Source organism: Excalfactoria chinensis, chromosome 3 (assembly GCF_039878825.1).
Source record: "Excalfactoria chinensis isolate bCotChi1 chromosome 3, bCotChi1.hap2, whole genome shotgun sequence".
NCBI classification, from domain to species: Eukaryota; Metazoa; Chordata; class Aves; order Galliformes; family Phasianidae; genus Excalfactoria; species Excalfactoria chinensis.
In genome coordinates this window covers 57,772,881-57,791,614 of record NC_092827.1, presented here as the reverse complement: position 1 = coordinate 57,791,614, position 18,734 = coordinate 57,772,881, and the positions used below count along the sequence as shown (strand labels likewise).

The 18,734-nt window shown below is 42.6% G+C and overlaps 1 protein-coding gene across 2 annotated transcripts in view; it reads right to left on the bottom strand.

The window, feature by feature from the left end:
- CNKSR3 (CNKSR family member 3) overlaps window positions 1-12,717 on the bottom strand; it is a 139,394-nt gene extending 126,677 nt beyond the window's left edge. Inside the window, exon 1 of one of the 2 annotated variants that reach the window (XM_072331638.1) lies at window positions 12,520-12,717. In XM_072331638.1, coding sequence (XP_072187739.1) covers window positions 12,520-12,571 — 52 coding nt within the window. In that variant the 5' untranslated portion in view covers window positions 12,572-12,717. The remainder of the gene's footprint in view (window positions 1-12,519) is intronic. The other variant, XM_072331639.1, reaches the window with a different exon arrangement.
- Window positions 12,718-18,734: the final 6,017 nt, after the last annotated feature.

The window sequence follows — 18,734 nt, the reverse complement described above, 5'->3', positions numbered from 1 at the left end:
AGTTGTGCTTTTCTTCTATAAAAAGAATCTGATCTAGCTCCAGAAGTCTGTTCCAAATGTTTCTAATTATACCACAAAGATCTAAAAAGTATCAGCTACACATGACTCAATTACAATTGTTATAAGCCACTCCTGCATGCAGCAACCTGAGCTGCTACTCATCTTTTTACAGGGCTGTACAAGGTAGTCCACCCAGCAAAGACAATGGGCAGAAAGGTATTAAGTGAAGCAGGAAGGACAAATGAGGCCAATGATCACCACATGTCTATCACTTACTACTATCTCATGCAATATTTTAAGAACTCAGTGTTGTAAGTAACAATTTTCTCAGCAGAAAATAAATAGCACACAATCTAATCACAGCTCTGCCATATACAGATCATATTAGACAATCAAAAACTTTCCAGACATCAGATGCTGTCCTGGTTTTAGCTGGGACAGAGATGATTTTTCCTTTGTAGTATCTGATATGATGCTGTTTTTCTCCTAAAGCCAAAACAACATCGATAATACACCAATGTTTTAGTTATTGCTAAGCAGTGCTGTATGGAGCCACGGACATATCAGTTTCTCACACTGTGCTCATGAGAGAGTTGAGGAAGCACAAGGTGTTAGGAAGATAAGAACCAGGACAGCTGGCCTAAACTGGCCAAAGGAATATCCTATACCATATGTCACCATGCCAAAAAAAACCAAAACAAAACCTTTTAAAAGCAGTGGAGAACTGGCCAGCCAGCCACCACTTGGTGATTCCAGTTTTCTCCCCCATTGCACTGGCAGGAGGTGGGTGAGCAAATGATATGTAGTGTTCAGCTACCTGCCAGGTTAAACCACAACAAATGCCTACTCATTAGGAGTATTTCAACAACCCTAAATGAAGCCATGCTCTCTTTTCTTATGCACACAACTTTTCTAACTGACCTTGCCTCCACCTGTTCTGTTGTCACTTTCTGCACAACAGCAGCTCTTGAGTCACTATGAAGAAAGAAGAATTTAGGGCTGAACCAGGGCCTGCAAGGTTCACTGCTCTGCAGCAGACACCACAGGATGGACCCAGATGGAGGATCAACATGCTTATGTTTTCAGGATTACACTCAATAGGGACCTCCGCAGTATTCAACGTAGCCTAGAGCATCCTTCAACTCACTGCAAAATGGACAAGATCTGCTGAACTATTCTCTAGGCTCCAGAGACTACAACAAGGGCACAGATGTAAATTAATCATGTCTTAATCCTGATGTGAATGCTTCCCACAGTAGAACCAGAGGAAAATCATTTTCCTTCATCACCTGCATCAGAACACATTGCCATATGTGGACACTTGAAATTGACGAAACAGTTCAGGAGTTAATGAGCAATGCAGAATCACAGAATTATTGATGTTGTAAAAGACCTCCAAAACCACCCAGTCCAATTGTCCACCTACCACCAATATTTCCCTACAAAACCATGTCCCTCAGTACACAATCTAAACATTTCTTGAACACCTCCAGGGTCAGTGAGCCCACAACCTCCCTGGGCAGCCTGTTCCAGTGCCTAATTGCTCTTTCAGAGAAAAAAAAAAAAAAAAAAAAAAAAAAAAAAAAAAAAACACCTGAACATCCAACATGGATCTCCCCTGGTACAACTCGAGGCCATTCCCTCTAGTTCTATCACTAGTTACACAAGAGAAGAGGCTAACCCCTACCTCGCACAACTTCCCTTCAGGTAGCTGTAGAGAACAACGAGGTCTCCCCGAGCTTCCTCTTCTCCAGACTAAACAGTCCCAGCTCCCTCAGTTGCTCCCCATAAGACTTGTGCTCCAGATTCCTCACAGCTTCACTGCCTTTCTCTAGACATGTTCCATCACATCAAAGGCTTTCTTATAGCAAGGGAGTACTGAACACACTGGGATCCCACCAGTGCTGAGTACAGAGAGGTGGTCACTTCCTTGCTCCTGCTGGCAACACTATTTCTGATACAAGCCAGGATGCCATCAGCCTCCTTGGCCACCTGGGCACACTGCTGGCCCATGTTCAGCTGACCACCAACCACCACCACCAGGTCAGTTTCTTCCCAAAGTCACCCAGCCACTCTGCCCCAAGCCTGTAATGTTGTCTGGCGTTGTTGTGGCCAAAGTACAGGACCTGGCACTTGGTCTGCATTCAGAGACAAAACAGCAAAGACAACAATGCTAACGCTGTTTCTTGTACATAGATAGACAACTTTATGTTAGTTAAAACTGCACCATGTAACACAGACATACTTGAACTCCTCACAATTTTAACTCCCTACCTTTAAAAAGAGAGTAACACAGTAGCTCCCAACTGAGAGGTGTACAGGAAGATTAAAATAAAGACTGAAGCACCAGAGATACTATCATAATGATATGTAACACTTAAATCAAGAAGTGCACAAGGCACAGAGTACACTTACCATGCATAGATACTTCATTTCTCAAGGCTCTGTTTCAGTCATCTTAATACTTTTAAATCTTTATAAAAGTACTATAATTAGCTAGGAACAGCCTGGTGCACAGGACCTAATAAAACAGTAAGCAGCAAAACATGGAAGCAGCATAAAACTGTCCTAACCACAACCATCAAAACAGATGATTCCCCACTCCCCTGCTGCCAGCAAGTACCCACTGTGGAAGCACTGCACTTGGACCAGTCCATTTTAATGCTCCAGCTTTGGCACCATTGCATCAAACACGCATCTAGCCCCCCCCCCCCCAAATAAAGAGGAAATAGGTCAAATGCCAGTATTACATGATCCTCCAATATTCCCATTAGATCTCAAACTTAACTGAAAGCAAACCACATTCTTTGCTCTTTGTATTTATCAGTTCAATCTACATATCAATCACATACTACTCTGAGGTACAACTAACATCAGTAAGAAATAAAAAAGGTTATTGATAGGCTTGCTTCCCTGACATATAGATTTATGTACCCAATGTTGTCTTCAATAGTAACTTTTATATAGTTAAAGACATAGGACTGTTTCAAAATACAAGTAAATAACTAGAACACTTTTATGTTTATGCAGGTAACAGCGTAAGAAGTACAAAGCTACATCCTATGGTGAACATAGATGGAGAACTATACAACTAAAAGGGGAAGAAAAAAAAAAAAAAGTACAAGATCACTGAATTTATAAAACATTTATCTTTTGATTCCTCTTTCAACCACGGTTTTCATTATAGCTTGCATTAGGAATGCCAAAAATTACTAAATTATCTTTTGCCACAATCCCTTGGGGACCCAACTAGTGAAGCCAGCAACAATCCTGCGCCTTGTAGAGGACAGCTAGCCAAGCACTGACTAGATATCCCTGCTACAAGTGCTGAGGAAGCAAGGGAGATGAGAAAACACTCCTGTTAGGCTTTGCAGTACTCCTATGGGCACAGCTGCATCCTGGACCTTCACGGGCTATTCAGTCCACATTCCTCAGGCATGTCTGAACTTGCACTCACAGCCCTCCTTCCTGGGGAGCCTCCTGCACAGCAGGACAAAAACAGGGCTTCAGCTCTTATTGTTCCAATCTCCCTCCTACCCTAAACCAAAGCACAGGCTTCCTCAGCAGCACAGCACTGTTACCTGCTCAGTACAGCATTCTGCTTCCTCAACACTGAAGCCATGATACTGCCACCCTGATGACGAGGCCAGCAGGGCCTCATCCTACTTTGTACACCTAGCCATAACTAAAGGGCTGCCTTTTGGCTATCGCAGTGAGGACACAGCCCTCTCACCACACTTAGTTCATGGAGGAGGAAACACCCTGCCAAGGCCTTCAGCTCAGAACAAAATGGGCAACAGCAGGCAGAAATCCCCCTTGGTTACACAGGGGTCTTCTACAAGGCACAAAGGCAAGAAGCCCAACAGAAGCCTTGCCTCATTGGCCAGTAAATTTACAACACAAACAAAGGAAGCAACACCTTAAGCCCTGCACTTCTGTTTGGGTTGGGAAAGCATCTGTATCAGAAAAGTTATCTTTTATTTAATGACAGAATAGGCTTATTACTGAGCTGTTCATAAGCATTCACCCAGCAAACTTCATTCCGGTCATACAAGACTGGGTGAGATAAGAAAAGATACCATTAACATTAAAGATAAAAGGATGACAACCTGAGCAACCTTCATTTTGCATGCACAAGACAGAGACATAAGGATCACATTAGCCTAGAAGCGTGTATCAACATTCCTTTAGCAAAAGCCTTAGCCCTTGATGAGCACCAATTAAGTCCTAAATGGAGATCTCTCCTTTGATCAAAAAGAAAGATAAGATCATATATGCACCACAGAGCTTTGATTGTAACACCACAGCAGATGCTTAGTTTCCTTGCACCTAACTACTAATATAACAAACAGTCCAAAAACTGAATAGATTTTGGTACTGCAGTGACTGAGATGCAAAAGGCTATGAGAAACAAGTAAGAGAAACTACTCAAGCTCAATACTAACACATTATTACAGTAGAAGTCAGTCTGTAGGCCAAAGTTACAAAGATCAGTGATTTGGTCTCACCAAACCAAAACACAAATGCTTGATTTTATCCAGGCATTTGTAATATTTGATGAAAAACAGCTATGTTTCATAATATCATAAATACCTATTTTAATAGGTAAGGACTGTTTAAAACTATTAAAAAAAGAACAGGCAGATTCAATGCACCTCCTTCTTGCAAATCCTCCAAGCTGTGAAATGTTACAGTAGATACTCTGAAAAGATGGAGACAGGCATATGGAAATCCACAGACAATCTCCTTATGCAAAGCAAGCAAGCATGGCCCAGGGATATGAATGACACCTTAAGACTCAGAAGTCATCTCAATGTAGAAATGAGAGCCCAAATGACAAAATACATACCCTGCCTAAAATCAGACTGAGATCTAGAGTCAAACAGCATTTTTCTTTGAATTTCCTATCTCTTATTGCAAGCTTGTGAAGAAACATTAAGATCTGAGACCAAGTCTGTGACCACAAAAAAAAAATGGGTCCTGAAGAACTACTTCGAATATACAGGAGACTGTTGAAGAGGCTCAAGCTCTGTTAGCTCTTACCCATCCTCTCCTTCACTTCTCTAGGTTAGCCTTGAGAACATCAGAATCTCACTACCTCCTCTTTTTGACAAGACTTTCATATTTGGGGTATCTGGAGGATAGAGCCAAGAGACGTTGCCAAAAATAACAAACCACCAGGGAGGTGAAACCTAAGTACGTAATGTTGGCAGGAAAATGCAAGATACAAATTAGGACTAATAACACCAGAAGTATGGAGGGGGGGAGGGGAATGCAATGGTAATCAATTTTCTCCATTTATTCACAGAGACGCTGTTAGGACATAAGCATTCACATATTTTTGCTGTGAAGCTTCCCTGCAACGTAGATCTTATTCTAAGATGCCTGGAAGGAGCTTATGTGTTAGAACATGACTTACATCAGGCAATCCAGAAGTTTAGATTTAAGAATTCAAATGAAAGAACAAATACCACCCCTCCCCCCTCAAAGAAAAAAAAAAAAAAAAAAAGAAAGAAGAAAGAAAAGAAACATGCTTCTGAACACTTGTTGACAGGCTGTAGGCCACATCACTCATAACTGCAATTCATCTAGTTGCATCTGCTGGGTAACAGCCTTTTGTCAGGTTCTCTTACTTAAGAAAATAAAACATCATGACAAATTTCAACACAAATTTTATCTAGTGCTCTGTATTTTGTCTTCCATTAGCTTTTATGGTGTGGAAGACAGTGTACAAACAGAGAGAGGCACGATACTTAGCCAAAAGGCCTTACATGCTGAAAACAGAGTCCCAGGCAGAAACATGAGGAACAAACTCATAGCAACTAGAATTATGAACATCTGACACACTTCATAAAAGATGAGACTGGCTACACAAGTCTCAAACAATGGAAGAAAAAAAACTTCTGACCACTGTAGAAAAAGCATGCAAGAAAGAAGAAAAAAATACTACCGATGCAACAGCTAACTTCTACTACTAAGTTTTAGTTAAGAGAAATTTCTTCTGCTAACACTGTATCTCTAGTTGATTAATACAGAATAAACATCATGGCTTTTAACAGCTCTACCTATGTCAAGGTACTACCTAAAGATATATGCCTCCTGCCCACTAACTATCCTGTATCCTAAAATTCTTTGTCACAGCTGCATTACATTTCTAAAAGTTACAGTCAACTTTCCAGTAATGCCCATTGAGATCTTAGCATTTAAAATGTTTCTTTTCAAGACACTATGGTGACAGCCCTCTGCTTTTAGACTTCTGATGTTTGGTTAAAATAGTTTGAACAGGCCCTTAATGGCAAAGCAAACAGAGCAGATTGTGAGGGGAAAAAAAAAAAAATAAATAAATTGAAAAAATATCAAAGAACCCATAAGCAACACCAACAAAAAAAAAAAAAAAAAGAAAGAAAAAAAAGCCATGAACATGTGAACACAGAGGTCAGCTGGTCTACTTTTTTCATATACATTCACTTAGCAACAACAAATGAATAATTTTAAGCTAGCACTAGAACAAACTGGTTGCGCAGCTTTTTACTTTTAAATTTCAACCATCAGAAAAATGCTAAATATATTTATTTAGTGTTTTCACCTTCTGCTAACAAAACATTACAGGCCAGATAGGTTCAGAATTTGAGCTGAAATACCTGAAAAAAGGGGGTACATTCAACGTCACTTTCTCATCTACATAATAAAAACTCTTTACAAATATTTTTAAGTAACCAAGCAAACTGAGAAGTTAAGGTTTATTAGTGTTAGATATTTTCAAAATACTTTCAATACAACAGTATCCAATTCATAGAAACATAGAATCATAGAATTACCCAGGTTGGAAAAGACCTTGAAGATCATCAAGTCCAACTGCAGCCTTACCAGTACCCCATCTCTAAAAAAAAAACCTCTGCTAAATCATATCCCTGAGTACCACATCCAAACGGCTCTTAAACACATCCAGGGATGGCGATTCAACCACCTCCCTGAGGAACCAATTCCAGTACCTAACCACCCTTTCTGTAAAGAAGTTCTTCCTAATATCCAACCTGAACTTGCCCTGGCGCAACTTGAGGCCATTTCCCCTCGTCCTGTCACTTGTCACTAGTGAGAAGAGACCTGCCCCACTCTCGCTGTAAGAACCTTTCAGGTACTGGAAGACAGCAATAAGGTCTCCCCTCAGCCTCCTTTTCCCCAGACTAAACAGCCCCAGCTTCCTTAGCCTCTCCTCGTAGGGCTGATTCTCCAAGCCCTTCACGAGCCTCGTTGCCCTTCTCTGGACCTGCTCCAGTACTTCCATATCTTTCTTGTGCTGAGGTGCCCAAAACTGGACACAGTACTTGAGGTGAGGCCTCACCAATGCCGAGTACAGGGGCAGGATGACTTCCTTAGTCCTGCTCACCACACCATTCTTGATACAAGCCAGGATGCCGTTGGCCTTCTTGGCCACCCGGGCACACTGTCGGCTCATGTTCAGCCGTGCATCAATCAGTACCCCCAGGTCCATTTCCTCCACACAGTCCTCCAGCCACTCCGTCCCAAGCCTATAGCGCTGCCTGGGGTTGTTGTGGCTCAAGTGCAGGACTCGGCATTTGGTCTTGTTGAACCTCATCCCATTGGCTTCAGCCCAGCTCTCCAGCCTGTTTAGATCCCTCTGTAGGGCCTCGCTACCCCCAGGCAGATCCACACTCCCAGCCAATTTAGTGTCATCTGCGAACTTACTGAGGGTGCAATATTCAGAATAAATTCAGAATACTTAAGGAAAAAAAATAAAAAATAAAAAAAAAAAATGAGTGTTATGTGCTACAACTGTTTCTGAAACCCAGTTATGGTTTGTAGCACCCAATACACAGTTAACACAGCTGACCTTGTTGAAATCTCTCTGGGTAAGCAAGATAATTCTAAAAAAAGAACACGAGGCCCTCTCGATTAAATGCTAACTACTAATAAATTAACATATTCCTCCTCCTTCTTCCAGCATACCTATAAATAAAAATAGTTGCCCTCAAGTTTTACCAGGAATGGAAATCAAGAGTATTTTGTGACATAACAGCCGCTGGAATAAACAACATCCATGAACTATTTGGTAATGGAATAAGTGAACCAGGGGTGTGATAAAAGGACTAAAGCGCCAGCTTGATCCAGAGCTAGCTGAGCACACAGCTACAGTAACAAAGGCCAGATTGTAATGGAGACTCACAACAAGAAGGCATCTAACCACAAGCGTGTCAAACTGTCTTTCCCATGTAAAATTTGGCTTGAAGTCATAAGTCACGTAAGTATGTTAGGCCTGGGGGCAGGGGGAAGAGGTGGAAAACAAAGAGATGATACAACAATGTTGTCTAGTAGGGTGGCGACATTTTTCACATGGAAGAATCTTCCCCTTATGCAGTTTTTCTTCTTCCATATCCTGTGGGGTGACCCCAGCTGCAAGGTTTTTAGTAGCCAGTCCTGAGACTACAGAACATGTCTTCACATGGTAATGTTATAATGTTTTCTTCAAATTGTTCTCTTCCAGAAAAGTTATGCCACTTCTGTACTGGACATTTCTTCACATGCATGGCTTTAGGTAACAAAATATGGTTCTTGCCAGTTTCTGCACCCAGGATGGCCAGAACACAGGAAACTACAAACCCATCATCAGACAAACACCAGCAGCAGTCCTGAAGATGTGCAGCAACTTCTACAACTGTCAGTCCACCCCACCATAATCCAAATTACTTGAGAAGTTGTGGATGCTCCACTCCTGGAGGTGTTCAAGGCCAGACAGAACAAGGCCCTGGGCAGCCTGATCTAGTGTATGATATAGTGGTTGACAGCCTTGCCTGCATCAGGGGGATAGAACTGGATGATCTTTGAGGTCCCTTCCAACCCAAGCCATTCTATGACTCCTCTGTGAGTTCCAGAAGATCATTCAGTCTTGAGGGCACACACAAGAAAGTTGTGAGAAATAAGTCTGAGCCTGTAAGCATCTTAGCTCACCCAGGAACAAGACTGCAAGTCAAATGCTACCTGGCAAGAGTCAATTTCCGTCCCGGCAAGGATTAATTGTAAAAAGAATATCTATCATCCCTGTTCAGTGAGTTTCAAGAAAGCACTGCATGCCATCAACTCCACGTACACCCTGCAAAGAAGTCAGTTCAACTTAATGACCTGATCAAAAAGTACATTCTCACTGCTAAAGACAGAACCCAAAAACTGCTCAAGTCCACATCACAGTGTTAAAAATAAAAATAAAATCGGGTAAATACATCATCACTTCTTCTAAACAGAAATGCCTATATGAATATCAGTTTACAAACACTGATGCTAAAGATCTATCATATTCTTGGTCAGAGCTTGAGAAATGCTTCACCTACAAAGCTGCTAGTGAGTAAAAGCACAGCTCTTCAGCAGTCGCCTTGATTTTACCCTTAGCTACACAGTCTGCTACTGTCAGTATAAGTATAGTACGTTTTGCCAGGAAAAAAAGCAGCATCCTAGAGTGAATTAACAAGAGCAGGCAAGCAACTGCTTTTTCTATCAGCTATTGTTGACAACAATAAACAAAGCACTTTTTATTTAAGACCTGCTTACAAAAATCTAGAAATATTCATGCTTACAAAATTAATTCTACATATGCTCTATTCTAAATTATAGACAAAGGTTATTGACAGGATCTGCATAGAAGCAAAGAGCTCAAAAAATCACAAGGCGACTCTTCAAGGTAAGGGTTGCTCTGTTAAAAAAAGCACAAGTTTTGGCTGCTTGTTTTAGACAGGAAGCCCAGTTCACCAAAAGTCAATGAGCTAATTGGCCTGGAGAGGATACATAGCTTACTTTTGGAATGTGCTTCATGAGTAGGGGGAAAGTTTCTATATGCCTTTTGGTTGGAATAAGTGTTGTTGTTTGTTTTTTTTAATGAGAAAATAAATTTTAATACAACATATAATAAATATGCATAATTATACACACACATGCATATATATATATCAATTATTAGATGTTTGATTGTAAATGTATTTGAAATAGAAAAATAGTTATTGAAGAAAAATTCTTAGTTTCACACTGAACATTAAAATGGCCCAAGTGGGACTTATTTTTGCTTCTCCATGTTCTTCCAAAATGCCTCTACCACTGTACAATATACATGCATCATGCAAAACCTATCTCCCACCACCATTATTCATGTCATTCTCCTATAATACATCTCCATAGCACAACAGTACTAACTACAGACAACAAATATCACCAGACTTCTTCCCCAGAGCTTGAACAGTTCAGCACAGATCATATCAAGGGATATGATTTAGCTGAGAAGTACTGGTAATGGTTGGACTGGATGATCTTCTAGGTCTTTTCCAACCTCGATAATTCTGTGATTCTGTGATAGTTTTACCCTCCTGTGTAGAGTCCTGTATAGTGAGAGTTAAATAACTGGCATAAGCTCCCTTTCAAGCATCTAGTGTATTTATAAAACCATCCATCAGAATTAAAGATAATGCTCCTAAGGTAAAATACAGACTACTGGTATCTGCTGAAAATGCAGTGGTTGTGAGCTACAGAATGGATAAGCATTTTGGCTTAAAAATAAACCAAGAAACAGTGTTCACAAGAGTATTAGCTAGCCACTGAAGTGTTAATTCCTATATGCAGAGATGAAAACACAGCCATAAAGTTTTCCACGTCTCGTGTCTTTATGACAGTGTTGTCAGGCAGGGAGTGACGTAAAATGACGCGGTGCACCAAGAGGTCAAATGCTTACCTGGAAACCGAAAAACAACAGCAGAAACAAAAGTCACTGTCAGCCTTTAATTTATTCCTTTGAATTTCAAAGGACACGTGTTAGCATTAGTCAGGAGATACACCTTCCTACTAAAGTCAGGCCTCAAATTATTCTGCATAACACTAATTGAGGGTCCAGCTAAAGAGTTACCTGTTCAAGGAACCTGCAAGTAAAATAAATTATGCAAGAAAGCAAGCCAAGCGTGCATGAGTGTAATAAAGCCTTTTAAAATGATTAGCAGGTTTACTCTTTAATCTGGCAAGTTAACAAACTTTCAGTGCCCAAGAGAAAAAACACGATCAGGGAACGGCATTGTATAAATATTCCACATGCCAAAGCAAAAGGCTTATTTCAGAGTAACAATGCACTCCTTTTTCAACCAATACCAACAGAAGAAAGAATCTTTCCATAGAAGTTATTGGTGTGTTAACGCATAACTTCACAGCGCGTTGGCACACAATCCACAGGGAACTTCTGGGGCAGCCGCACGGTGACACTCAAGAGGACTGGGAGGACCCATCCCGCACTGCAGACAAAGTGAGCCTGACTTCCCAATTTGACTCAGTCTTGAGCCCGACTCCTGCCAAGCGCTGACCGCAGGCATGTGGTCTAATCAGCGTTATGGTCCCTAGACGTTGAAGCAATGGCTGCTGCAAGCGAATGCCGTTCCTAATTCAGGGAAGCTTCCAACTCTCAAAGCATTCGTAACTTCACATCAAATTCAAACCGAGAGAAAAACACTTCACGTAAGACGACTGCACTAAAACACGGTCCTACAAGAGAACAGCAGCCTAGTTCGTAAGTCTCAAGTCCCTCACCTAATTCACTGCTACGTTCCCCGTGATTTACAGACCGTAGAGCAGGAACTGCGAGTGCAAACCTCCGATTGCTATTCAGAAAGCTCTCACAGAGTCTAACCAGATTTGACAAAACGGATGTCAGAACTGCCCTCACAAAAAAACCCACACCACCATCTCAGTGCAGACGTCCCCCAGGGAAGCCCGGAGATGGCAGCAGCAGCACCCGGCGGGCACCGCTGTAATAGCCAACTTCTTCCTTTCTCTGCTTCCCGGAGCACAACAAACTTTGCAAACTCTGCAAATCAAGGGGAACGTCGGGGAAAGTCCTCAAAAACTAAGCAATAAGCGTAGATACGGAGAAGATAAAAGCACAGGCGCAAAGAGATGGGGTGGGAGAGCCGCAGGGGCCGGTATTCAACTTCCCGAGCAGCAGCCCCCAAGGTTAATCTCATCACCGTGCTGCGGGATTCGCGGATCTCGCCTACTTGAATCAGCTTATAAAGTTTTTGCATAGCGTATAAAATCGAAACGTTTCCGACCAGCGGGTGGCTGCTACCTGGAAAGCCCGCGGTCAGCGCGCAGGGACTCAACTCCCAACCCAAAGGAGAGGAGCTGGCACTGCCCTGTAAACAGAGCAGCTGCGCGGCCACAGCAGGGGACAGAACAGGAGAAGGCTCCGCTGAAACTCCCGTACGGCGAGCAACCCGCCCGCCTCCTCCCTCCCCGCTCCCAGCCCGGAGAGAAGCGCCCACAGCGCTCCGGCCGAGGCGCGCAGCAGTGAGCTCGCAGCCGCGGGACAGGGGCTGCCACCACCACGGCGCCCGCCCCGCTGCCACGAGGCCACCCGGCTGCCGGCAGAGCGAGAGCAGCTGCGGCTCCCGCACGGGTAGGCGGCCCTGCTCTGCCGGCCCACGAGCCCGGCACCAGAAAGTCCCCGCGGGCCGTGCCGGGCGGCGCGGATACCCTTACCTTTGGTCCAGTCCACCACTTGCTTCGGACTCCATTTGGTCACCGGCTCCATGGCGGGCTCAGCCCCACCGGGACCGCCGCCCGCCGCTCTCTCGGACGCGGACTCGCCTACTCTCAAGCTCCCATCCCCGCTGCCCCGTTCCACGCCCGCCCCGTGCTGGCCGAGCCGTCCCTCCGGACCGGCTCCTCCCAGAGCCCGCCCCGCAGCCGCCCCGCCCCCAGGTGCTGTCGGCCGGTTCCCTTTGGCGGCGGGCCGTGCCGGGTGCCTGCTTCCGCCCCCAGCGGAACTCCGCGGGTGGCGGCCCGTGGGCTGGGCGGGAGGGCCGGGGCGATGGCTGCAGCCTGGGCTATGGGAGGAAATGGCCGCGGTGGGGCAAGGAGCGGAGTGAGGCTGCCCCAGGGAGAAGGAAGAGGAGAGATGGGACGTCTCGGGGAGGAACTGGGTGTCTGAGTGAAATAAACTCTTTGAAAGAAAAATAGAGCGATTTTCTGCATCAGTATTAAGAAGCCTGTGGTAGAACACAAAGTGTGGGCTTACTGGGATGGGGGTCCATAGCTGTGTGTGTGTTCTGTGTTTTCATACCCCACAGAGGGAGCATGCCTGCTGCACAGACTGGCCACTGAGTCAAGATGTGGCGCATCACCAGCTTTAGGCTGGAGAAGTAGTAATTAAAACTTTTTTTGTCTGTTTGTTTTTTGTTTTACAGAGTATAGCTGAAAACCAGTAGCTCGCTCACCCTGTTTGTCACATGGTGGCTAAAGGTGTATTTCTAGTTCCTGATTCTAAGGTCAATGGATTGGAGCTGAGTTGCTGATTTGGTTTCTGCTGTGAGAGATACTATGCCTGTCACTTCACCTCACTGCATATTTGAAAGATTAAGATGAGATTCACCGCAATACCGATGGAGCAACCCAAAATCTCTGGCTTCCCTGTGGAAACCTGCGTCATTCACACTTCAAAAACAACAAAGCAGCCGCTCTCAGCCCCTGCAAAGGCCAGGGTGAACAGATGGGCCCTGCAATGAGCCCTGTTAATGGTTTCACAACCCTTAGTGTCACAGAGCTTTGGTCTTAACTACACATATGCTTCCCAAGATTGCAGGAAGGAAAGCAAATGTCTCACTGTTGGTGTTTGGAGTGTTCATCTGCTGCCATCCTTCTCTGTCACACATCTCAGGCCAGGCCCTGTGTCTTATTTGGACGGGATGAGCACCAGATTTTGTGAGTCAGAACTGCAAGTCTGGTCACTTGCTATCAGATCTGCAAATTTGATGAATCTATTATTGATTGTTAAATCTATTATTCGCTGTTAGAATGTTTACAATTTTCAAGATAACACATCTGGGTTTTTTGGTTTTGGGGTTTTTTTTGTTTGTTTGTTTTTTGTAAGCAGAACAATGTTATAGTGACCCTGTGTTCTTTTATTATCTTATGTCCCTCAAAATCAGCTGCTTTACAGCCTGCTGTGGACAAATGAGGTTGGAATGACAGGGAAAGGAAACATCTCCTGCTTCTCAGTGAGAAAGGTCACTGAGTATTTAAGTTCATTTGGAAGCTGCAACATATAAATTAAGTGACTAGCAATGAGTCAGGTACAGAACTGGATTTGATTCTGTTTGCATGTAATTAAAATATTCACACTGATGGGGCAACCGCTGTTGCACAAGAATCAACATCTTACTTCTCTCCTTGTTAATAGAACTGTCAGTGATGGATTTTCCTTTCTGTACGTGGTTGTGGGGGAGATTTTGGTGTACACTACCAAGAGAAATAGGTCTACCTAATCCCAGCTTGAACACTGGGTATACAAAGAGTCTCTTTTGTCTGGATTAAGGACAGCCTGAGGAACTTCCAGGCTTTATCACTTTGGGAAAACAATGTCCTGGCTGTTCCTCCCTCGTGACTTACAAAGAAGCGAGTAACTGAGCAGTACTGTTATTTCATGTAATATTTTCATAAATTCAGGTTGATTTTTGTAGAATCATAGGGTGGCTTGTATTAAGGTTCAAGCACCTTAAAGCACACCCAGTTTCAGCCCTTTGCAATTGGCAGAGCTGCTGCCCACCTGATCAGGATGCCCAGGGCTCCATTCAACCTGACCTTAAAGGCTTTCAGGGATGGGACACCCCTGGAGATCACAAGACTATTTTTGCACATTATACATTTATTATAAATATATTTTTAAAATAATAGAAATTGGATTATACATTTATTTTGGTCTCTCTTGGCTATGAAGCTCTCTCACTGTCAAGTAAATTGAGCACAAAACACACCAGTGTCAATGCTTAAACAGAAACTTAAAGACAATGGCAATTATTTATTTACTTATTGTACACAGAAATAGAAGATTTTACCTGGCTCTCACTTCCCTGTCCAAATGGCACACAAGCAGAAAGATTTGTCTGAAATACACCCCAACAGTCACTGTTATCAGATGCAGAAGAATTATGTCCCCAGATGGAAAGCAATTACTGGGAGTTTAATACAAGCAAAAGAAAAGGTAGAGCAGGGAAATCACTTTAAAGAAATAGCAGGAGCAGTGTCTGCTCCATCTGTTACAGCTGTTTGCCCAGTCATCATTGATTAAACACACACAGATCTGGACTCATTCACAAACCCAGACTCAAGAAGCCTATGTTCAACCAAAATCACTCTAACTCCTCACTCACTGTCTTAGGCCTCCATATAGTAGGAAACACCAGTCGGGGATTTGAAACTGGGTCCCTGTGCCTATACAGGACTTTCTAAAGAGTACTATGGCCTTCACAAGGAGACAGGATGCATTATTCTCTCTCTTACAGTCTGCTTCTTGCTGCTCCTTTTTAAAGAATGTTAGATACACATATGTTTTAATTTAGCCATTTTTCTTTGTAGCCTAAATTTATCCACAGATTCACAAGTACAAGAAAGTACATTGATGCTTTCTTTTATATCTATACTTGCAGATAGAGGTACTTGTGGAAGGGGAAAAAAGTAACAGGAAATAAATACATTATTTAAATATTTGCTTAGCTCTAACAATAACAAGTGAAATATAAGCAAAATTGTTTATGTTGTTGTTTTGGTTTTTTTTGCCCACTACTTTTCACATATTTATATGTTTCAAGTTGAATCATCAGCAGTATCACAACTGTTTAATGAAGCAGAGAAAATCCACCTGATCAGGAATTGAAGATCCTATTAACTTCAGGAAGAGTTTCTCTAGAAAGTTGGAAAACAAGCTACTATTATAGTTACTTCTATGGCATTTTCAAATCATCAGATCTTACAATATATTTCAGACATTAATGAGCAGACTCACAAAATACCTGTGGTCTTGTGGTTAAGACAGCCTAACTCAGTTTCAAAAGAAAGAAGTTCAAAGCCTTGCCCTGTCACAGGCAGCTCATGCAGCACTCAGAAAACTACTAAGAGTCATCCTGAAGTGCTTTAAATTTAGGCATGGGAGTAATTCTGTTAAATTCAGTGGGAGGAACCTGCTTAAATGTTTTCTTGTTAGGGGATATAAGAGTATATGTAGGTCCAATCAAACCTCCACAACTGGAACAGCTGGGCAGTTTGTGAAGACAACTCCACGTGTTTCCCAGCTGGGGCAGTCAGCAGTGGCAGAGGGTCCACTGTAATGAGCAGAGAAGGTATAGAAGGGAAAACAATAAGGTGGTAAAATACAGCTGGTTTGCTGTGACCACAGAATGTGTGCCCAAGGCCTCAGTCCAGTCTTGATAAAGCTTTGCAGAGCAGTGACTCTCTCCTGGCTGAGGTGTTTTCTGAGTTCACATACTGGTTTTGCTCTCTTCCCTGTGGCATGTGGGGATGCTGATTTAGTGAGCATGTTGAGGGTAGGTCTGCTGAAACCACCTGGGTGGAGAGGCCAGGACTGCATTCACCAGCTGGTTGAGCTGCAGCCTCCCCCCTGCTGTGAGGTATCTGAGCTTAGCTCACCCCTCTGCCCTATAGCTTCCTTCTAGCTGTAAATTTCACCTCCTCAGGGTAGTCCTAGTGGTGTTTCCTACTGTAGTGTCTCAGCTACTTCCTTCTAAGCATTTTAGATTTCATGATTTGTGCACTTATGTGGCTAGCTGCCCTTGTTTACATATACGTACATAATCTGAGGATGAAGCCTCAACTCTGTGGCACTTGCTACAGCTTGTAAATTAAGTACCAAATCACATTCAACAGTTTGTTTTGTGTATTAAAGCTTTCCAATTGTTACTGCTGAGAATTCCATACCTGTCATACCTTTACCAAGGTTCAGCAATTAAATATTCTCTGTACATTAATCGCAAGCTTTTTTTCCATTAGTAAATTACTACATTATGCTTAATGCTGCCTTAGACTGTGTATTACTCTTTCTTCTAAGAAGAGTTGGTTCTTTGGTTGTGTTGAGTCTGGGTTGCAAGGCGAAGCCCCAGGGTGAGGAGCTCAGAGAAATGGAGAGGAAAAAGAAGTAATATAGTCTTCTGAAAATACAGCTTTGCAGGGACCAAAGAGCAGATCTGTCATCTGAATCAATGGTTACTCTGAGTGCAATAAGAGTCACAAGCAAATGTTGGTACCACAAGTGTTAGAAGAGCTTATATCATATAAGAAAGGGTAAAGCAATTATCTGAAGTATAACAGCCCTTCTTAAAACCTACTGATCTTCAAAAATAGGTTTACAGCCTCCCTTCAGGACAACAATTTTCATAGCAAAAATCTACCAAAAGAACTTTAGAAACTGTAATCAATAAGTATTCTCTGTCTCCACTGTCAGTATAATTATATTTCCTTTACCCTGCTTTCAGGATCAAACATTTGCTAATGTGATTAAAAAGTGTAGCAATAGCTATGTTCACCAGGTTGCAGAATTCTGCAAAAACCATTTCTACAATGGTCTGATCTTTTAGTGTGAAAGTATATTTTGGTCATCTGTTCCTCAGAATACCATCCTTGAGACTTGAGAAAGGTGCAGAGGAAGATCACAGGGCGTACAAAGACCTCAAATGTAATAAATAAATAAATAAAAACAGCGTGCAAACAGACTTAAAATGGTAGATTCAATGGACAGAAATTAGGCCAACACATCAAATATACATTGTTTATTGTTGATGCCTGAGGCAACAAAATTATTTGGAGTCTTTGGCTTTCTCCACGTACAAGATGACGGCAGAAGCCAGACAATGGACTGATGCTTGTTCTTTGAAATACAGCCGCCAGATGAGGGGTGTTGTTGTTCTTAAATATTTAGTGTTTTATTGGAAGTCTGGCACCTCTCACATACTCTTTGAAAGAGAAAACGTACCACAGGTATCCAGCACGGGTTCAAAATCATAACACAGCCCTCAATTATCTGTCCTTCCCACACACACAGAGCGCTGTACTTGCAACTTATTAGTTTGAGGCCTACTTTTTTTTATTGTGGTTTTGGTTTAGTTTATAACTTTATATGTTTATGGCATTTCTTGTTGTGTTTTAAAGTGGATTTTCATGATCACAGGAGGACTTAGAGACCAGAAACTTCAACACAGGAGGCACAAAAGGTAAAATATGCTGAGCCACTCAGCAGCAATGGCCCTTGGATTAGATTGCCTGCACAACCATGCTAAAGCACTTACACTTTTCTATATTCAGCAAATTATCTGTGTGCAAATTAGCTTGTCTTTTCTCAAAACAGAGAGAACCCTGGGCCTGACCACTGGAAGATGCTTGTTTTCATATCAAATCCTGCCTGGGCATCTGAGCATCGGTATTTAAAATGTGCCCAAGAGAAGGACTGATTGTCCCCTTGAGTCAGTCTAGTATCAGACTACTCTCCCCTTCAGTAGTCATAGGGAGTTGCTCATCCACTGATTTACATACAGAGTTCTTTGCAAACACTGTCAGAATTAGAACACTTAAGTCCTTCCAGTGATTGTGAAATACATCTCTTTAGTTTGCAGCTTGATTTGGAAACTTTCTGTCTGTTTCAAGGGAGACCTAAGAAGGTTCTGCTGACATTTGGAATGAAAGGTAGAAAGGGAGGGAGGGAGGAACAGGGGCTTCCTCTATGATATTTTGTAGCTGCATATGGGAGGAGCAGACAATTTTTAAAGCTGAGCACCAGCAGGTTGCACAGGACCACATCCAAGGTAATTTTAGCCATGACTGAAAATGTTACCACAGTATTTTAATGTTAGGAATGGAAAGGGTGTACCCCCACACAGGAATCCTGGTCAGTTTCGGAGGTGAATTCTGGC